Below are 23,529 nucleotides of genomic sequence, written 5' to 3' on the forward strand. Positions count from 1 at the left end.
TTCAAGAACATTATTATTTTATTGGTTTCAAACATGCTTTGAAACAGTCATAATACCATACAAGCTTACAAGCAAATCAAATTATGACTAATAATACTGATGTATAGTCTAGTAACACTGCTGGCTTAAAATATTAAGTTATTTGATCTCTTTGTAACAATTTATAGGTTTCAGAATTTAATAGTATTTTTAAGTTTTATTTAGTTAGGTTCATTTTATAGGCCGCATATACAGATCTTTGACCCATTATCAGTGTGTTAGGGTGCAAAGTCTTAATTTGACACAGTTATAAAAATAATATGACTGCAGTCTCTGGAGACCACACACATGCAAATTTGATTAAGACTGGCTGCTCAGGGTGCCAGGAACAGTAAAAGTGCCCCTCATTGGTTAATCTGCAACTCTTATATTCTTGCATGATTGTTAGAAAGGAGAGTCTCTTCTCTTAAGTTATGACATCCTCATACTCCAATATATTCTCATAAATATTTTCCTCGAAGTTGTAATCAATTTCATCGGATGTGCTGGATTCAGAACCGAACAACATATATTCCCTTGTGTTGGACATCATTGGTAATCTGGATCTGGGAATAAAAAGAGTAAAAAACAGTTTATATAGGTTAAATCAGGCACTACCAAATACATTCTTAGTCATCCAAAATGTATTCTCTCTTCATATTCCATTTCTTCATCACGTTCTTGTTATGATGTTGAATCTTGACTGACATTTACCTGACTTCCCCAAATGTTTGTATTATCGAGTGAAAAGAAGGACGTTTGGTGGGATTTGGGTTCCAACAACTCTTCATGCACTGAAACAGGCCATCCAGGGGCCCATCAATGCTCTCTGGGAGATTTCTAGGGTTTACAGTATTTAGAACCTGCATCAATATGGGAAAATCAGTTATCATTAAACTCTGAATCCAGTGGGCACCATTTTACTTTATTTTACTGAATAAGTCCACCCCAGTAAGTAGACTATTGCATAGAACTCTACAATATCCACTGGCTAAGTTCAAACTGGACACAAAAAACATGTTTCTGTAATGAAGACAATAATATATATCCTCCAGACAATGTATCAGTTCTGTAATTTGTACTATTTTATATTTTTGAGGAAATTAATTTAAAAAAACTGTAATAACTTCAACATTCTGAATTGTTATGCAATTGGAAATCGACAAAACAAACGTACTAACATTTGAGAAATGGAGACTTGTTTATAAGGGTTTAAATATGTGAAACTACAGCTGGATAGATTATTCTGAATGTACAGTGATTTCCAATCAACCCCTGCTATAGTTTGTGTGAATAATGTATCAATACTTGCACTAAACAAATCTAAGTATAGCAAAGTTAGTGTTGCCTACCTGGCACGAATTCACATTACAGAATGGCTTCAGGGCCTTCTTAAAGTAAATCCTGGGTATACCAAACACTAGTAAACTTTCCCAGATCATAATGCCAAACATGAAGACGTCCGAGGCCCGGGAATACACTCCCCCCTGCTGAACTTCTGGAGGAGACCTGATTGTGAAATAAACAGTAGAACATTAGACATTGGTCCAGGGTTTTGAAGACTTCAGTTCGCATTAGTGAGATCAATGAAGTTTCTAATCCTACTGTGTTCATATTTGGCTGCACAGTATGTATAACTGAAAACATGAAAATGTAGAATGATTAATATTGTAACCATATTAGGCATTCAAGATCACATAAGGCATAAACACAGTTAAAGTTAGATCAATATTTGAGGTTGAATTGCTGTGATGGGAATTTTAAATATGGCACTTGATTCTGTCTAAAAACACATGTGGTTGTAAACACAATTACCATTTGACTGCATCTTCCGGCATTAATTTGTAGACATTTGGGAATGCTAAATTGTCCGACGTCTTATTGGGAAGGTAAACGGCTCGTCCAAATCTGCCAACTTTCACTTTTTGCTGAAAAGAAGTTCGAAATTTGACTTCAGTGATGGAGTTTAGAATTTTGTCTCCCTTCGCAACAGTTCTCGAAAGCAAATTCTTCCTTTAAATACAAATATAACAAACAAAACTACACATCAATCACCTGTTGTTGGAAGACGAACATGTTACAGGCCCTCACGTCGCAGTGAATGATTGACAGGTCATGGAGGTTCCTCAGTGCTTGAGCGATCTGTTGCAAGTAGTCCAGCCGCTCCTGCAGCTCCACGCTCTCCATGGCAGCAATGTCAAGGAGGGTGAAATGGAAGTTCACCAGAGGCTCTGAACTCTAGAAAAGTGGCCGTGAAACAGTCACTTGTGTGTTTCTGTATCTGATAGTGTCGTACAAACACTGAAATCCAGTGTACAAGATCATGTCACTGAAGATTTAAGAGGGTGATTGGTCTTCAGATGCATATGACTTGAGACTGCAGGCCTAGGTAACAATTTTTTTTTTTTTGGTATGATGTATGTACCTTTATTATACAAAAATAACAAAAGTTACAATACTTTGCTCCCTATCATTTATAGGCTTATTTTGTTAACTCAGTATACCACAGTGGGTCATATATGTTTTAACAGATGTAATTATATCCAGAAGAATAGTTTAGAGATTTAAGCCTAATACAATTTATTATGCACTGATAATGTAAAAGACATGGACTTTTTAAGTTGTATTTTTAATTAAGATTTCTGTAATGCTAAAGGTATACATCTAAATTATGAATTGGGATTCATTTAATTAAATAGTGTAACTTCACTTTATGATGCATTTCAAAAGCTGCAGTTACACTTACCAGAGTAGTAGAATAACTGTATGAGATATCGTCTATGCACAGGAAACTGGGTCCTGATAAACTCAGAAGGGCTTTCCTGGTCTCAAGGCTCATTCTTACAGAGACCACCTCTTTCAGATTAAAGCCCTGGATATACAAAATACACTGCATAACAAAAACATTTCCATACAGGGATAAGAAGGCCTGTTTTTAATGACTGGTGGAAAACTCAATAAGTTGATTTCATAATACATATGTATCCACATGTAACCACATACAAAAGTGTATGGAGAGAGGGAAAAAAAAACTGCATTCGCACACAAACCGGTTGGGTAAATGTTAAAATATGGATTCTTTCTGCTGTATGCCCAGCTAGCGTGCAGAGTTATCCAAGAAATATTCACCTTTGTGATCATGTCAGCACACAAGTCAGTTTTCTGAGGTTCATCTGTTTTCTCTGGAACATAAATCCCTTTAAAAAGAGAAACAAAACAAAATGCACTATTGAGCCATTTTAATATCGGATTCATGAAAGCATTGCAGTAAAATATTGTGAGTATAATATATACTAATTGTTTAATGTTGGTTGACTCATTGCTTAAAAGCAAAGACTATAAAGTAGGTTAAGACTATTGTCATGAAGCTGTATTGCATAACTTGAAGTAGGTGAAGCAATATTTCACAACTACAGACAGAGGGCAGTATGTGCCTTGTTTCCACCGGCTACCTGAGCCAGCTGTAGTTCTAAAATAAGTTCTAAAAGTATTGCTGTAAAAAATAAAAAAGGCTGTAGAATTAATCTAACAAAGTCTATCCATCAAGCTCCTATGCAAACAGTCTTGGCTCTCATCCATAGGTTAGAGTGTATTCTTAAATTAACAAAATATACGCCACATTTTTCAAGAGGTATTTTAATTAAATCGTATTAGATTAAATAAGTACACATAAACCACAATCTGATTTGCTGGTGCTTGGTTGATTTGTGTGCTTCCTTCTGGCAATGGAATGGATCGATTGTCCATGCTCGCCTTCTTGCAGCCACCCTGCCGCACAGAGAGCACCACACACAACATGTGGGTTAGAAATGGTGGTTTTGCAGCATCAGTACAGATCCTGCCTATCATGAACCACCATCTGGTGTGTCCTCTCCCTTCAATTTGGAGATAAATGTCTGGAAATGTAAAGGATGTGTGTAGATGTTTTTGTGTGAAGCAGATCTCTGGATTGAACATTAGGATTTAAGTCCCTTACCATCATCATCCAAATAGCCCTGTTGAAAAAACAAAAGCAAAAGGGGAAAAACACAAACAAAACAATGAGACGCTACATTTTTATTCATATTTTTCTAGACAGACAACATTGGGAGTTTCTGAACTTCCTTACAGAAGTATACATCAGATTAAAGTAAACTATCTGACTACCTGTGTCACTGCACTTTCAAATATTATTAACTATGTATGCTGGAGTGCAAATATAGGCAATTTATATTTTAGACATGGGATTGATTTGTACCTGATTATATTGCTTTTAAAATTATATTTGTCATTTAATTACACAACACCAGACTTACAGTTGTGTGTGTGTATGTGTATGTATGTATGTATGTATGTATGTATGTATGTATGTATGTATATAGGGCTTATATTTCCTCATTGTGTTTTATTGAACAGGTATTTACAGAAATGTGGACAGATAGTAAGATAAGACTCAGAAATGGCTTGTTTTCTTTCCTTATTTGTAATACATTAACCACTGTGACAGTAATGAGTTGCACCTGGGGAAAAAACAAATCCTAATTATAGAGGTATTTTGACAAAGGTTATTGAAATTGAAACTTACCCTTTCAATGTTACCTTCATCAATTGGAGGTGATATACAATCAGTAATGTGAAGCTTCGCAATCCTGTCTCCTAAGAGTGAAGAACATTAAAATCAGCGACCTGTATATACCTCAATATATTGGTTTAATATAAGTTTGAATGTAGTTAAAAATGTAATATTGCTTATTGCTGCTTACCAGAATATAATTTGTAATTCTCCAGCTTAACCACTAAATCTTCAGCACTTGAACTGTTAATAGTCTCCAGGTCCAAACAACTGGCTATTATATCATATAACATGTCTGGTATGAAGATTAGCTTTTGTGCTTTATGCCCTTCTATTACCTATAAGGGAAATACAAATAAATAAAACATTTTATTGCATATAATAACCAGGAGCATACAGTCTGTACAGTTTGTCTTTACTTTTAAATGTAATCTTTGGCAAGAAGTGTTTACATCTGGGTCTGGAGTTTCCAGAGAGAGGCACTTGTTACAAATACATGCTTAATTACATTTAGTTATTTACTGTTTTTATTTTTTGTAACTCTCCTCCTTGCATTTTTTTCTATTGCATTGGAGATTGTAATGATCCAACTACTACAACATATATGGAATAAACCTGAACGATATTAATGGGCAAGTTGGGTAACCATCATTTTTTTTATAATTAAACAAACATAACAAGCTAAACAGAACTTTACTGAAGTAATTATAGTCCTCGTTATGGTTTTCATCCCACATTTAAACCATAACTGACTGATTGTTGCATCCTCCCAGGAGCTTGGTAACAATCTGGCACCACCTCCCCACTCCTCCCTCCCTTGGACAAAAAGAGAGAGTATACCTCGCTTATGACATCCTGTGTGTTCATGTGGTCTAACTCCAAATAGGGCTGCCTTCCATATGACAGGACAGAGAAGTATGTTATGGCAACCATCCATGTATCTGAGCCAAAGGAGAATTCGTGTTTTTTCAGAGACACCGGCGCACTGAAACGGACAGCCAGGGCTTCCTTCATGTCACCTGCAAGAGAGGGAATACTAACTTTATACAAGGATACTTGTCTGCACACCCACCAGTCTGTCCCTAGGCCTTTTAAACTTCTCATGAAATAATTCTTTGTCAGATAAAAGTGGAGAACGTTACTATATTAACAATATTTGATACTGATTAAGGGTGCTTTAAACAAGCAACCCCAATACATGTCTTAGTTAAAAAAAAATACAAACAACAGCATTATATCTTTTACCCAAAGTCCAATGCTATGATTTTTGCACTGTTATTTTTACAACATGAGAAGAGAAGGATTGAACAGTACCATGGAAGGTTGCATCTGTATCATATTCACAGTCTGGATCGGAATAATAATAATTTTGATCCTTCACCACACTTCGTGCCATGAGGAAGCTTGAGAGCTTGACAACGAGCTGTGGCGCCAGGTTCCCAGTTCTCATTGATCCAGTGAAACTCGCCGGGGTTATGTCTCTCAGAAGGAGTTTGCGGTCATGGCAGTAGTGTACGGCTTTGGCCACCGAAAGGAAGATTTCCAACATGTTTGATAAATGGAGATGGTTTTCATTGTCATGCAGGAGTCTGAGCAGGGGCTGATGGTCCTCGAGTGCGTAAAAAGGCAAAGGACCACGGGGATTGGCTTTCCAGAGTTTCGCCACAAAATCGTTCTCACTGTCTTGACAAAGTGCCTGGGTAGTGAAGACTAGATCGTGAAATCGGATGTAAAATTCATCCGTGTGGTTTGTTTTCAAGGCATCATTGAGGGTCTGCTGCAAGCTCACGTATATCTTAACATCCCCTTGATATGTTGTGCCTCTGAGAACTAAAGTGTTCATCCTTTTCTGATGCTTGCCTTTGAAAGTAATACCTGAGAATTGTACTGCACAATGCAGGTATTTGCCAGACTTTCCTTTATTACTGCAAATTCTTGACCAAGTCTGGAAACATTATATGTTGTGTTAAAGAACACTGTGGGGGCAAAGTAGTTCCTGACCTCTTTGACTGGGTGATAAACTAACTTTTGGAAGAAATGTGAAAGGATAAGTATTTGATTGCTTTTCTTGGAACTCTTTTGCTGGCAGTATGTCCACAATCTCTCCAGTAATGCTTTGCACTGATCCACGTCCGCTAGAATGATGGAAAAATAGTTAGGAAAATAGAATTGGGAAATAAACAAATAAGTAGCACAGAGAAACATGTGTAAAGAACGTGGATTGGGTGAACAGTCTGCTATTGCTTTTTTTTAAGGTAAACAACTTCTAACAGATATGGTAGTAACATCTTTATAATTTAATTTCAGAGCAGATCAAATCAAATTTAGATTATTTCTATTCTAGCACATGATTTCATGAGTTTGAAACCTCTTTTTTTTTATGTATGGCGTACTGTCATATCCCATCTTAAGACTGCTTGAAAATATGCCATGAACATCCATCAAACATTGCCCAAGAAAGCAGACTTTTATTGTTGGATTTTCCATGGCAACAACACCAAGCACAGTATGCTAATTGAGGCACATGATACGGTTTTGTTTTCAAATGAGTAATCCGATCAATAATGCCTGAAAGTGGGTTTTCTCATTAATAAAGTTGAATAGCTTAATGTTAACATCTGTGACCACATTCTTTAATGATTCTCTCTAGCTTGGTTTTCAAAATGTTGAATAAGATACATGAGAAACGATTGTTGAACTCCAGTTGTTACTGTTTTGGTTTTGGAGGACGTGTGCTCCGATTGAGCTGCTGCTTACCATATGTGCGTCCCTTTAGCATGTAGTCAGTGACGCGTTCCACCACTCCCAGAAAACACCCCCATTCCTTATTTCCCAGCTTTACACAGGTGTTTTGGAGAAATACCTTGTGCTGATTAATCTGATTTTCTTCAAAGATCTAAAATACATTTCTCAAATTAATTTACTTTAACACTAACATATGTTAAATACAAAATTCACTGAATTAAAATGTCAGATTTCTATAGCATGGTACATTTTAAGAAAACATTTACATTTATATTTGATGGACGTTACATTCTTAACCAAACAGAAAATGGCAGTCAGACAGTGGTATTGATGTTTGAAAAAAATGCTTATATAAAAAGACTTTTTTTTTTTCTAAAATTAGACTTGAGTTATCATGTATACATTTAGAAAAAAATACTTCTACAATTTTCTAAATTTACTTGGCTTAAATACTTAATTTGACCTGTGTTGATTTTAAAAGCCAACACCATCCATCACTTAGATGATACTTTTTCCTGCCTGTTTGTCATTGCTGTTTGTCTGGCAGTTGACCAAATGTGCCAACAGACCTTTAAAGGGTATAAAATGAAGTACCTTTTCAGTGATGATCACTAGGAAAATATTCCTGATTGCCCAAGGTAGCTTCTTCATGTTCCGTTGGAAGTCTTGGACCAGCAGATCTCGGCACGCAACCGAATCCATCTCTTCAAACAGTCGAGGAACTTTCTCCAGAAGGCTGATGCAATTCTGCACAATACTGCTGGTACTCTGTTGGGCACTCTCTAGGTTGGCATAAAGGGCTCCTCGGAATTTCTGGTAGAACCTTTGGCAGAGTGAGCTGAAGGTTTTCTTTTTTCTGGCAAATGAGAACCGCTTCCATGCCCGACGAGGAGATACCATCTTTTCTGGTATGTCTAGGTTTTTGGAGATGCAGGTGTTTAAGAAGAAAGCTGCCAGGATGTAGCAGTGTAACTCTTGCTGCCTGTACAACAGCTCTGGGTCAGCAGAGGTCTCTCTTAGAATAAGTTTCTGGACATCCTGTTCCAAATCTTTCAAATCCCTTTGTTTGCTAAATTTGATGAGGTTTCTCTTCAAGACTCTGGCCAGAGCAGAGGTGGCTTCCTTTCTTATTTTTTCATCTTCATTTTCAGTAGCTGCCGCCCACAAAACATCATCTTGATTCTTAGAGGCAGCCTGCTTAATCCTTTGGAAGATATTTTCTTTTGTCTCTACTTAATATTAACAAAAAGGTAGAACAAATTTGGTTTGTTTCCAGCCATCATCATCATCATCATATTATTATTATTATTATTATTATTATTATTATTATTATTATTTCCATTTAATGTTCTGCTGAATTTGTGTGGACTCAGATATTCAGTCTTTTGTGGCCTCAGTGGTATTTACAGGATGGTTTAGTGAATAATCAAACACATTCGCTAGGCATTTCATCATTTTAAGTCTTCACACATACTTGTTGAATAATTAATCTGGAATTTGTCTGAAAGATTTATTGTTTATCTGTATTAGATTTACAGTTTTTTATTACTATAAGCATAACTCTAGCCATTAGAGGAAAGGTTTCACAGTTATTACCTTGTGCTGCTATTTCTGGAAATAAAGATTTTTTTCCTCTGAAAGATCCTCTCATGTAGTGATTTCTGTCGAAACTCTGTTTTAATGGATCTGTTAAAGAAGGAGTTTGTAGGATTTACTGAACCCATATGCAAGCAGGGGCTTGTAGCTGTAGTTATGCTGTCAGTTTTGTTTTTGCTATTAAGTAGTAGTTCTGTGGCTCACCAAATATATATTGATGAAAACATCTTATCAATGAAATCAAAAGAAAAGTATTCCGTATGAAGTTTTTTTGTTTTACCTGGTCTGTATTAGTACTGCTCAGACTTGGATAATATTAGCCTTACCTTAGATTATTTAAAAGCAATAACAATTAGGGCTAATCAAAACTTTGACCGACCTGCGAATCACAAATTACAAATGTGGTCAGAAGACACTTTCTACTGGTTTCTACTGCAGGTAGGTTAGTCTTTTTTAATGCTCATTACAGCAATATCAGTGAGCTGGTATACACTCACCTAAAGGATTATTAGGAACACCATACTAATACTGTGTTTGACCCCCTTTCGCCTTCAGAACTGCCTTAATTCTACGTGGCATTGATTCAACAAGGTGCTGAAAGCATTCTTTAGAAATGTTGGCCAATATTGATAGGATAGCATCTTGCAGTTGATGGACATTTATGGGATGCACATCCAGGGCACGAAGCTCCCGTTCCACCACATCCCAAAGATGCTCTATTGGGTTGAGATCTGGTGACTGTGGGGGCCAGTTTAGTACAGTGAACTCATTGTCATGTTCAAGAAACCAATTTGAAATGATTCGACCTTTGTGACATGGTGCATTATCCTGCTGGAAGTAGCCATCAGAGGATGGGTACATGGTGGTCATAAAGGGATGGACATGGTCAGAAACAATGCTCATGTAGGCCGTGGCATTTAAACGATGCCCAATTGGCACTAAGGGGCCTAAAGTGTGCCAAGAAAACATCCCCCACACCATTACACCACCACCACCAGCCTGCACAGTGGTAACAAGGCATGATGGATCCATGTTCTCATTCTGTTTACGCCAAATTCTGACTCTACCATCTGAATGTCTCAACAGAAATCGAGACTCATCAGACCAGGCAACATTTTTCCAGTCTTCAACTGTCCAATTTTGGTGAGCTTGTGCAAATTGTAGCCTCTTTTTCCTATTTGTAGTGGAGATGAGTGGTACCCGGTGGGGTCTTCTGCTGTTGTAGCCCATCCGCCTCAAGGTTGTACGTGTTGTGGCTTCACAAATGCTTTGCTGCATACCTCGGTTGTAACGAGTGGTTATTTCAGTCAAAGTTGCTCTTCTATCAGCTTGAATCAGTCGGCCCATTCTCCTCTGACCTCTAGCATCAACAAGACATTTTCGCCCACAGGACTGCCGCATACTGGATGTTTTTCCCTTTTCACACCATTCTTTGTAAACCCTAGAAATGGTTGTGCGTGAAAATCCCAGTAACTGAGCAGATTGTGAAATACTCAGACCGGCCCGTCTGGCACCAACAACCATGCCACGCTCAAAATTGCTTAAATCACCTTTCTTTCCCATTCAGACATTCAGTTTGGAGTTCAGGAGATTGTCTTGACCAGGACCACACCCCTAAATGCATTGAAGCAACTGCCATGTGATTGGTTGGTTAGATAATTGCATTAATGAGAAATTGAACAGGTGTTCCTAATAATCCTTTAGGTGAGTGTATGTTGGCAAGATTAAAAAAACAAAACAATCTTTACACTGAATCTGAAATTTTAAACAAAGGTTTAATATTGCACTTTGTATTGCTCTTATATTTTGTAAGTTGCCCTGGATAAGGGTGTCTGCTAATAATAAATAATATAAACCGCAGGACATTTTAAATCAGACTTTTGTTGTGAGCAGTAAGGATGCAATTTAGTATAAAGGTATGAGATATGCTTACCAGGAAGAACAGACCCATTATAATATACGTCCCCTGCAACAAAACAAACAAGTAAGGTAAGTTAAAATGTTTATTGAAATAAATCACATTCAGTGAAAAATCTATTGTTACTTGCACCTGCTCTGGGTCAGTTAATATTACTTTAATATATACTTTATATGAAATGTAGCATAGCATCTTCAACTTATTCAAATATCATTAGCCGTTTCTGCGTGAAAGGATACTTACGACGGTCGGGCAAATCATAAACTGTGCAGAGTGAAGAATCTGAAATAAACCAACATAAAACTGAACAGATCTGAAGCAACTCGTGCCTAGTTGAACTAAACAGTGATCCACTAACAAAGCAACACATGCAGGTTAGGCCTATACTATAGTACAATGTGCCATTGCCATGATTTAAAAAACAAGATAAGCACTGAAGAGGGATGGGCAGCAGGTTTGTGAGGCATTGTGTGTGTGCTGGCGTGCCCCGTTTCCACTGGCTAAGCGTCCGTGTTCAGCGGCCGGTTAACTTGCTGCTGCTGGACGCGTCCGTCCCACTGAGGACGTGATTCACTGTGGGCAGCGGAGTGTGTGTTTGACGGAGACACATTGTGTCGGAGATATAACCTCAAGTGCCGAGTGCGATCACGAAGAAATTGCAGTTTTATTAGCAGCATGGAGTAAAATCCACGTACAGAAACAATGACTGATACAGTTAATATCCGTGTGTATTAACACAGCGCCTGACTAGTTAAAATAAACTGAAGGATATTAATCGGATCAGCAGCCGATGTTATTAATACTGTATGACAGCTGGCCGGTGTTCAGGACAATCAGTATGAAGGCGAACACGATTCAGTTAACGTGTCCATTTACAAGATGCATTAATGAATAAATAAATACAGCGGATCTGGGTTTCCCTCTAAAACATTAATAAATGCGTCCATAAACGGCATGACTGAGACGCGCACTTTAGTTCAATTATAACCGGCTATATTGTATCTGGATGATTCATCGTGAATCGTGTGTATTGTGTTTCAGCTGTAACTTGCCCGGGTTAAGGACGTCTGATAAGTACATTATAAATAATACGGCAAATAGTATCGATTGCAGTTACAAATCTGTAGTAAGAGTAATATGGGAGTCACGCTGTGCCGTTTAAAATACATATATACCAGCACAAATGGTGACGATAATAATAACAATACATATTTGCTATTTATTTTATTGTTGCGCATGGAAACGTATTCTTATGGGAACACGCTTGTGTGAAAATAATGTTGTGTACACGTTCAGCTCTTCCTAATATCTCTGAACAGAAACGTGTATTTATTAGGCTGTTTGCAATCATATAAAGCAGACACACAAGTCCTCTCCACGTCAGGCTGTGTCGCTCGCAGTGTTTCCTGTCTCTGTTTTTAACACAAACCAAACCCACGGCCGCAGCTCCTCCATCACAGGGACGGGTGACTGCGGCCTGCTTTACACACGCAGCCCAGACGCGTGTGAGGACGGCATGGCAGACACGACGCTTAAGCCAGTGGAACCGCAGTACTGTCTTTTGTGTAGCCTGGGATGTTTTGGCTGTAAAATGATTGGTGGTGTGTTACTATGACATTGATTAAAATGTTCAACTCAACAACCATGTTCTTGACGTAAATGCAGCAGTTTAAAAGGATTACTTACTTTCAGTTACTTCGTAATAAGTTGTTGATGACATTTCTGGGGGAGTAAAGAAGAACCCTAATCAAAATTGAAATCCACCAAAGTGACTCGTACGGTAACGGTTAACTCAGATTCCATTAGGTATGATGCCATTCAAACATAGCCGAGATTATACCGGCATCCCATTGGATTGATCAGTTCAAAGTCATTTGTAGACCAGAAATGTCAACCTTTCCCCCTGTCAATCAGGTAAGAGTGAGCTGCAGTACACTGTGCACATCACTTAGTGCATCACCAGCACAAATCTCTTTATATAAGACTTCTTATAGGTTCCTAAAGATACAGACACACAAAGGAAAACAAATTAATCATTTTACATAGTTTCTGACATCCTCCCAATACTTAAGCATTTTTAAACTTGACCACATCAATGAACCTACTTTCACAACTTCACAAAAATAAGCTGTGTGGAAACCCACAAGAATTGAAATGATTTCTTACTTTTTTCCTTCTTCAAATGAAGGTGAAAGTTGCGTGGCAGTGATGTTAAAAGTACAGGTAACATACTTTTCTGGTCAGTGCTGCTTACCTGAATCTCTTTCTCCTTTAGCCAGTTGCAGACGTTTCTCCAGGGGGAACTTGGCCTTCTCTTTCTCTATTGTTTCACAAAGCTTTGGCAGCAATACTGCCATTTCAGAGTCTATTGCATTCAGACTGAAGCAGGTCTTTAAGAAGGGTGATTTGTGATCAATGGGTTCAAATAACAGGAGAACCGTTCTACGCAGTATGTTGCTTTGCATGAACCAGCTTTTCATTCTGGAGAACCACGGGTCCTGGTAAACTGGAAGAATTGTAACTGGGATGACTCTGAGAGGTTCAGTGAAGGCTTGCATATATACCCCTCCTCCAGTGTAGTCCCGGCAGCCATGGTAACACTTGTATCCTCTCTCTTCTAGTGGTTTGACAATTTCTTTCTCTATCCGATCGTCAATTTCTTCCTGTTTTTTACTTCGAGGTTCATTACCAGAAGGGATGTAGAGATCGTAGCAGTATATCTCATGGAACACCGAGTCACCTGTAGAAATTAAATGAACTGTGAAATGAAATGGACTATATATTCAACAAGCAGTAAGCTTATTAATTTGTGATACATGTGTATTCTCAAGGTAATCTAAAGTGTTCAGTGTTTGTTTTTTGTTGAATAGTTTGAAGCTGTAATTACTTGATTTTACATAGTGATGGTCTTGCGTTTTTCAGTGATTTCTGTGCAGTAGAGCTAGGATACTCAACATGTAACAGCTCTCAAGTTTTCATTCCGTCAATGGGTGAGATTTTTCACTTAGAAAAAAGCGAGAGAAACAGGTCCCACTGACAAAACCAGCAGCCTGAGCGAGTGCAGTGCGCGTAGTTGTGGAGTGGGGGGAGGAGGGGAGAGCTATGTAACAAGGCAGATTTATTTCCTTATACATTAAGAGAAGGTACAAGACATGACAAGCAAAACAGCAGCAGCCCTGTTTTAACAAAACCCTTTTTTTGTTTTTAACAATGTTGTAGCATTTAAATTGGAATTTGCATGCTGTTGTCCCAGCCACCTCTGGTACAGCAAAGTGTGTTCGATTCTTTGTTACTGGTATTTATAAAAGGATTTACTACTCTTATAGTTATAGATATGTCTGGTCATTGTCTTAACCCACTGTTGGGTACATTTAGCTTTTCCTGATAAACTTTGTAGTTTGAGCTCTGTAGTATTTTGGGTTAGGATTGTAATCTGAAACCTTAAACAATACGTTTATAATGCTCCAAACACTCAAATCAAAGCAGAGTTATGGAATTTGCCATGTATCACACTACTCTCATACTATCATTGTTTTAATAGTAGGAAGGAAGTACAGATTGCTTATCACATAGATCACAGTTCTGCTTATCACCTCATGTGATATTATTATCTAGGCAGTTTGTGTTAAGTACCAAGCAGTCTGATTTTGAAGGGTGATTAGTAACAGAAAGGTTTCCTTTTCAATTACTGTATATAATTCCAAAAGAACAGTCTTCATGTCAATAATGTAGCAACAATAATAGTGGGTTTGGCTTTTAGCCAAATCATGAACTGTACAGTAATTTAGAGCAATATTATTTTTCATATAGAACGAAAGCACTTACCAAATTTTCTTGCCTTACAGTCCCTACAGTGATCCGTATTGTCATTCATAGTTACCCAGTATCAAGGATCTGCACATCTGTAAAATAAATAGTGTCAATTTACTTCTAAATGTGTCAAGCAAAGGCCTTCCTTGATATAAACATAGTTGAGCTACAAATATTTGTAAGATGTGGAAAAAGTAGCAAATCTAACTACATCTGGAGAAACATTACATTTTTAGTCTAGCTTGGTGCTATGATTACAGTTGGCAATGGTCATGTGACAATATTGTTAAAGCATTTTTCCTACAATTCAGAAATTCAGCAAGCAAATAACATGCCAGAGAAGAGCTTATTGATAGTGTTTTATTTTCACTAAAATTGTTTAATTGAGACATTAATGTTGTTTTTGCTGTTTTTCTTTAACTGGGGGCTTTTGAGACAATTCTTGTCCATTCAGAGTAAAGTCAGAGTTCTCCACAGGCTCGGCCACCCAGCTGTTTGGATGTCACTGCCCATTGCCCACACTGCATACGATACAGCCAGCCTTTTATTTCCAAAGGCAACTGATTTCACTGCTGTCAAACTAAGTAATTTAAATTGAATTTTAAAAATTGTTGAGTTTTCCTGTGTACTAACACTATATAAAAAATGTGCTTATTTTCCAATTCCATTATATAATATGTAGTGGTCTTGGCATTCAAAATGTAATTCCAATAATACCATTTTAAATTTTATGTATCATGATCATGTGGATTTAAAGTTTTCAACTCCAGTGTTTGAGAAGTGCAGAACATTGTGGGCCACCTTTCTCTAAATCATCTAGATAATCTCTGCTGAAGATGATGTTGTGGACCAGAAGAGCTGTGGCTTAGAACATCTGCATTGTCTTGTAACTTAATTCCTTGATGTCTGTCTGTAAAATGTGTCTTAGATTCTCCTTTACTTCTGCTTAGCTAAGCAGGCATCCTGGTTTCACCACAAGGCATCTGCTGCTCTGGATTGGTGATGTGAAATTGGCTGTCTAAAGACACTTTCTGCTGTAATTCTGTGGTGACAGCCGTGGTTCCCTTGCCTAATCTGAAGTAGGTGGAGTTTGTCTACTGCAACATGTATTCATGAAAATGTCACACTGCTATACAGCCTTGTCTTATTCACTAAATTTAACTGTTTTAATATACAAGCAGAAACCATAACAGATACTTATACAGAACACGTACCTGGATGCGTAAGAAGAAACAAACACAATACACAGGTGATGCCAAGTTATGGTTTATGAAGTGGGAACACAAGGCAGCATGTTCTCTCTCTATACAGTAATACTAGTTCTTAATGCCCAACTAAAATGGTTTGTTAAGTGTAAATGTTACAAATGTTCACAAACCCCTAATCTCAACTCCTTGATTATATCTCTCATTTTAATTCCTTATCATCAGTACCTTGGAGTGACATTTTTGAACTGGCCGTGTTTGTTATAAATAGCACCACAGCTTAGACTAACCTATTAACAGTGGGAAAGAACCTAAGTTTCTCCACACCGGAGAGCAGGTTCACATTGCACTTGAGATTCATTACCCTGTACAAAATATATGAACTAATCAAAACAAATTTGATTTAAACACCTAGGGGTGTGTGTGTGTGCGCATACATGATAGTTCAGATTGCAATATTTCATTTTAACACTCTTCATTCAGCCTTTTACAGCAATAAAACATTTTGGTTAAAATAGTCCAGAAATGGCAAAATATCTCTCTATATGTGTATTATGTGTAGAACTTCAGTGGCTAAATATGAAAAGTATTTAAAGTTGAGATTCAAAATGTGAAGCATACATGCCATTTATTTATAATACTGATTTAAAGCTTTCCTAAATAGTCATTTTCAACCTCTACACTATAACCTAATATAAACACTTAAAATCAATCTGCAATTATAATTTAGTTTCAATAGTTACAATCTATATATACAAATCAGATCTTAGATTTACAATTCTTTGTAACTCTTCTAGTAATCTGGGGATATTTACACATTATTCATTATGATTTTTACGCATTCATATCAAATACCATATATGTGTTATCTTCCCTGTATGGGAGAGAGAAGATTTATAAATCAATGACCCATATTTAAAGAAATGTTTATGCATTTGTAGCCGTTTCACATAAATGTGTGTTATGAAATGGTACATACCTGTTCTGAAAATTATATTATCCGTGTATGTTGAGGAAAGGGAGTTTTCTGTCTCTACAGCACATTGTACTTTGCCTGTGCTTACATACCTACTTTTGTTGTCCAATTCACTAGACCCACCTATTCTCGTACATATCTGACTTCCTTATTGTACACTTCTCAGCAGTGCTTACTTTGTGTTTGTTCCGTATGAACTCAATACATACATGAATACACTATCATTCAGCATAATAAGGTACATCTGAGGGAGCATTTACCATTTAAAACAATAGATCAAGTCCACTGTTGTGTAATTTTGAGATGCTGGTCAGCCGGTAGCTCCTAAATTCCGCAAAGAAACTGTACCATAGCATTTTTGCAAATCTGCTTTCCTAGTGCTGTTCACCTATGTATGCCTGAACAAATCTACTGTAGGCATTTGGATCAACAAGCAGATCTTCTCTTGTCTTGGATTAGCAGTGGGCAAAGTAATTAGTTAATACTGTCTCAGAGCAAGCATATTGTTATTTCCTGCTTTTGAAATAATGTTATGGTTTTACTATTTCACTCATGTTTCTGATTCCAGTAAAAGTTAGTTGCGAGGTGTGGCAGTTGAAACTAAGATCAGTGCAAACATGAGTTTCGATTGCTTTTGAGATAATGAAGTGCCTCCTCTAGGTCAGTCAACAGCTGTGGCCACACTGCAAAACTATGTACTTCTGCAAAACAGTAGGACAGATCTGTAATCTAACAGGAGTGATCATAAAGTGTAAGAAAACTTGAACTGTAAAGAAAGTTTGTAAGAAAACTTGTAATCAATGTGCAAAAAAGCACAAAAAGCTTATTTATCTCAGTTGGTGCACAAATAATGATTACATCCCTGTTAATCAGCATTTCTCCTTTGCCAAGATGGCATTTCAAGTCTGATTAGAAAGCATGATCATTATACAGGTGGACCTTGTGCTGAGGACAATAAAAGGGCACTCTAAACTGTCCAGTTTTTTCACAATAACACAGTGTCATAGATGTCACACATTTTGAGGCAGTGTGCATAACTGCAGGAATGGCCACCAGAGCTGTTGCCAGAGAATTGAATGTTCATTTCTGTACTATAAGCCGCTCCAATGTTGTGTTAGAGAATTTGGCAGTACTTCCAACCAGCCTCACAATCGCAGACCACAATTTGGACCACTGCCCAGGACTGCAGACACCGTCTCATCTGCGGCTTGTTGTCTTGACCTGACTGTAGTTCTGGTGGACATTCCTGCAGTCAGCAGGCCAGTCGCACGCTTCCTTAGAACTCGAAATCCTTAGATTAGGGCCTAACAAATTTATTTCAATTAACTGATTTCCTTATATGAGCTGTAACTCGGTAAAATCTTTGAAATGTTTGCATGCTGTGTTTATATTTTTGTTCAGTATATATTGTAATTGGTTGCATGTTGATGTAAGTTTAAGCTTCTTGAATATTCATTTAGTCTCATTCACAGATATCTAGAGAACCAGGATCACAAACACAGCATCTCTGTGGAAAATTCAGTGTCAATTAAGTGACTAAATTAAAATGATCTTTTGATGACTTGGAAATTCACCACATGAATCTCTAAATTGCAGACTTAAAAACTCAGAATACTAAAATGTTACCAATTTTGGCAATTAACTAAATCATACATATTCAGATACAATTTACTGGAAATTAAAAATGTTTATCTATCTCTGATTTGTGTAATGGCCTTACTAGGGGACTGGCTGTAGAAAATATTGATTGATTTTTTTTTTTTTTTACTCGGTGGGTATTACTTTATAGCTGATGATATAACACTCCTTTTTTCTTTGTACTCTTTGTTAAGAAAAGTGGCCTATATTGCCATATAGTAAACTATATTGCTTATTGGAAACCTGTACCTTTAAACTTATGGTGGCTTTCAGTAACATTGTGACAAATTTACATTGGAGCAAAAACCTATGAAAAACTCTTTAAATGTGGATACACAGAAGGTGTAATTCAAGTAAAGTTTCCCTGTCCTTTGTTTTTAAGAATCTCACCTACAGGTTGACAAGTGTTATTTTTTTCCCCTCCAGCAGATGTCAGTGTAACTTTAGAATTTAAAAAAAAAAAAAAAAATGGAATGAATACTTTATGACTTAGACAAAAGCATGAACATCATTATATCGGTCAACAAACAAAATCTATCCACTTCCCTGTTTCTTCCTGTTGACAGTAGGAATAACACTTAGGGACAGATATAGCAACACTGGTCACGGCAGGACTGACATGGTACCTCTCTTTCTATGGGCAGCTGCCTGCTAAGCTTGCAATCAGCTCTCTCGCCATTCTGTGATGAAGTTTTGGTACGTGCGTGTGCCTTGGATGCCTGCATTTGTAGCAGTGCAACAGAGCAAACATCTCTTTATTGACCTTTCTGAGATCTAACCAAAAAGCTCTCATTCCTAAGTCTGTGCTTGCTTGGGATTTCCTTCTTTATTACAGATTGATCCCGAGCACACATCTGGAAGCAACCCAGGAGAGGAATTTGTGTAGAGAAAATGTCTGCTGATCTTGTATTTAGATATATCCCAACATCAGCCACCCAGAAGCTTCATACAGAGATGTTTGAATTGTAAAATTACCTTTTTGTTATTTAGAGAGCAGGCTACAATTTGCGTAGGGTTTTGGTTAGATATTCCACTTAGACTTCCATTGGGGTAAGGTATGCATTTCTGCTGCATTTACATAGATGAATTGAGTTGCTAAATGTAGTGTGTAGACGTTTCTTTTGGCATGGATTGGGGTTCTGGCTGCTGTTAGAGCTAATGAGGAATAGGTATCTTAACCCTAATGCCAATTTAACCTACTCACATTGAGGTAGGAGGGATTCTCATTGGAACCTGCCATTGGTCTTTGGTTTGACTTCTTTTAGGATATGCGCTGTCTGTTCCTAGTGAGGTGGACTCAACCTGAGTCATGTAGTCAGTGTTAATTCAAGAGTGAGCTGGTGAGAGGCTAACTGTATTTAACAATGAAATAGGAATTAAACCAAACAGTGTGGAGCAGTTTGTGCAGATGTCTGCATTCACCACGTTGCGTAGATTGTTGTGTAACCCTGGCTTAATACTGGAAGATTGCAAACTTCACTAATTTCAAAAGGCTCTGACTGAATGCTGCTTGGGCAATATTTAATCCTGTGTCATACTTGTTTCCAGGTCACACAAAACGGAGCAAAACAAACAAAACCTCCTTCACAGAGAAAGCAGAGCATATGTTCAGCACCAGAAATACTTGACACAACAACCTTACTGTGCAGACAGCAGCTTCCTGCCCTGCAAAGAGAGACTGTGGTATAAGACAGTACAGAGAGGAAGGAGAAGTCAGTTTATGAAGCAAGAAAGAAGAAATAAGAGGAAAAGTTTGTAAAATAGACCAATCTCTTTCTATATCAGCCTGGTTAATCAATCCATAATTTATCCACCTAGAACACAGTCTTAATTGAGTTTTTATTTACAAGAAGAGCTGAGCAATCCTTAGGAGATAATTTACAAAATTAATTAAAGCTTTATTTATTGGCTGTACAGAAGCCTTTTGGGCATTGCATATATATTTTGTTTAATACAAGCAAGAAGGAAATATGCTTGATGTCATGTTATAGGAATAGTTTACACACATGTGAGGTAAAAGCAGAACCAGAAATGACCACCAAAGTGATCAATGTGCATGGCTGCAGAATTGTGAACCAGCTGGAGATTAGATACAGTGCATCCGGAAAGTATTCACAGCGCACTTGCCACCAAGTACTAAGTCGAAGGGGTCAAATACTTATTTCCCTCATTAACATGCAAATCAATTTATAACTTTTTTGAAATGCGTTTTTCTGGATTTTTGTGTTGTTATTCTGTCTCTCACTGTTAAAATACACCTACCATTAAAATTATAGACTGATCATTTCTTTGTCAGTGGGCAAACGTACAAAATCAGCAGGGGATCAAATACTTTTTTCCCCTCACTGTAAGAATTCACACAGCCTTTGTTCAATACTTTGTTGAAGCACCTTTGGCAACAGTTACAGCCTCAAGTCTTTTTGAGTATGATGCTACAAGCTTGGCACACCTATTTTTGGGCAGTTTCTCCCATTCTTCTTTACAGGACCTCTCAAGCTCTATCAGGTTGGATGGGGAGCGTCAGTGCACAGCCATTTTCAGATCTCTCCAGAGATGTTCAATCAGGTTCAAGTCTGGGCTCTGGCTGGGCCACTCAAGGACATTCACAGAGTTGTCCTGTAGCCACTCCTTTGTTATCTTGGCTGTGTGCTTAGGGTCGTTGTCCTGTTGCAAGATGAGGTCCAGAGCACTCTGGAGCAGGTTTTCAACAAGGATGTCTCTGTACATTGCTGCATTCATCTTTCCCTCGATCGTGACTAGTCTCCCAGTTCCTGCCACTGAAAAACATCCCCACAGCATGATGCTGCCACCACCATGCTTCACTGTAGGGATGGTATTGGCCAGGTGATGAGCGGTGCCTGGTTTCCTCCAGACATAACGCTTGCCATTCAGTCCAAAGAGTTCAATCTTTGTTTCATCAGACCATAGAATTTTGTTTCTCATGGTCTTAGAGTCCTTCAGGTGCCTTTTGGCAAACTCCAGGCGGTCTGTCATGTGCCTTTTACTGAAGAGTGGCTTCCGTCTGGCCACTCTACCATACAGGCCTGATTGATGGAGTGCTGCAGAGATGGTTGTTCTTCTGGAAGGTTCTCCTCTCTCCACAGAGACACACTGGAGCTCTGTCAGAGTGACCATTGGGTTCTTGGTCACCTCCCAGTGTGGCCGGGCGGCCAGCTCTAGGAAGAGTCCTGGTGGTTCCGAACTTCTTCCATTTACGGATGATGGAGGCCACTGTGCTCATTCCCAAGATCTGTGCCTCGATACAATCCCGTCTCGGAAGTCTACAGACAATTCTTTGGACTTCATCGCTTGGTTTGTGCTCTGACATGCACTGTTAACTGTGGGACCTTATATAGAAACATCTCGAGGATGATCAGTGGAAACAGGATGCACCTGAGCTCAATTTTGAGTGTCATGGCAAAGGCTGTGAATACTTATGTACGTGTGATTTTTTTGTTTTTTATGGATAAAAGTTTCTGTGGCAGCTGTGCTCACACCATGAAAGACGAGCAAAATGTGAGATTAACAAATTATGTTTTATTGGTAGAATTTAACTTTTGTACCAGTAAAGTGCAGTTTACTGGTAACCCCAAATATTTTAACCAAAATACCAGTGTCAATATGTTTTTGCAATAAGATTGTAATCTATCAGGATGTCAAGGCTTTGTACACATAGCTTCTGTTTGTTGTTTCATTCTATGGTTACTTGAAATAACTTTAGACTTCTTGTATTTCAGTGTTATATTTGCTGGTTTGCAGTACGCAGTTATCAGTCAGTTTTTTCTCTTCAAGCAAAGCATGAAAGAAAGTGTATCAGGCTTAACAGAAGTGAAGCATCTTAAACCTAACAATCATAAGCTGCAGTGCGACCCTTGTTTCCAATGTGTCCCCTGAATGTGTGTGCCTGGGATGGTATCTAGTTTACAGGGATCTATTTCTAAAGAGCTTTAACGCATGGCACTAGTGATTTGAAAGAAAAAAAAAAGATTTACAAAAAATGTCAGCCTCTAAAATCAAGTCATAAAATTCTCTTGCAGTATGCTGTTTCACAAATGATTGATTTGCCTGCACTGTGTAACTTAGGCCTGTTTGTTTTTAAAGCTTTCATTTGGATAACACAAATTAATATACTTTCTCATTTACTTCCTCGTGTTTGTTTTCAACCTTCAGTCTGTTTTTTTTAACAATGTGACCAGTTGATACATTGGCCTCATCCATTTTATTTAAATCATATTTACTGTAGATAAAAAAAATCTTACCTTTTATGATTCTGCACAGAAAATTGTTAGAATGTGAATGTATTGGCAGACATTGTAGAAATCATTATAATGTCAAGTTGTCATATTGGTTATAAAAGATAATGTCTTTGCTTAAACTTTTTTCAGAGTTCAGTTGTGTGTGTAACATCCCTGTTTCTTGATAAGTAAATAAAAACAGAATAACAGTAATCTGTTCCTCAAGCCTGTTCAAATTTCCCTAGCCATGCAAACTGGCCCTTGATGAGGCCACATCTATGCAAACGCTGTCTGTGCAAGATAGGTGCTCCAGTGTGTTCCCTGTAAGAACAGCCCCATCCCACTCTCCCAGGCAAATGATAAACAAATGTGTTTACTAGTTGCTCTGAGAGAGAAAAGTCAGAATGAGTATTAGATGAATAGAAAGGCATTGTTTCTCTGGCATAAAGTTTAGCTTTATTTTTAGAAACCACTGCAGGCTCTTACATTAATCTCTCAGCAACACGAACAATAGAAACATTGAGTTGAACAAGCAGGAACTTTGATGAGTCTTCAATGTCCTGTAACATTTCATTCTGTTATATTAAGCATCACACCACCATATAGGCTTCCAATGATAATTAACAGTTGTGGTATTACTACCATAATGCATTCAACATGAAGGATTCTTCCAGGATTACCATTTATTGTACTGCAATAGAGAATGTTACAGCTTGTGGATCTAGTGAATTCTCAGGGTGTTTAGACAAAGAAATACAAAAAGTGAAAATGACATGCCAGTAACCATGTGTGACAACTAAAGCAAATACTATGATTATTAGTATTAAGCAATATGT

General features: G+C 37.7%; 1 protein-coding gene across 1 annotated transcript; it reads right to left on the minus strand.

Annotated features, from left to right (window-relative positions):
- LOC136715960 (uncharacterized) lies at positions 1 to 6,453 on the minus strand. The gene is made up of 12 exons (XM_066693382.1): positions 5,885 to 6,453; positions 5,411 to 5,589; positions 4,761 to 4,908; positions 4,583 to 4,653; positions 3,995 to 4,013; positions 3,148 to 3,215; positions 2,765 to 2,890; positions 2,074 to 2,256; positions 1,834 to 1,946; positions 1,371 to 1,527; positions 733 to 881; positions 1 to 584 (listed from the first exon to the last, which is right to left on the minus strand). The coding sequence occupies exons 1-12, from the start codon at positions 6,411 to 6,413 to the stop codon at positions 446 to 448; spliced, it is 1,881 nt and encodes a 626-aa protein (XP_066549479.1). The 5' UTR covers positions 6,414 to 6,453; the 3' UTR covers positions 1 to 445.
- Positions 6,454 to 23,529: the final 17,076 nt, after the last annotated feature.

Source organism: Amia ocellicauda, chromosome 20 (genome assembly GCF_036373705.1).
Source record: "Amia ocellicauda isolate fAmiCal2 chromosome 20, fAmiCal2.hap1, whole genome shotgun sequence".
Lineage (NCBI taxonomy): Eukaryota > Metazoa > Chordata > Actinopteri > Amiiformes > Amiidae > Amia > Amia ocellicauda.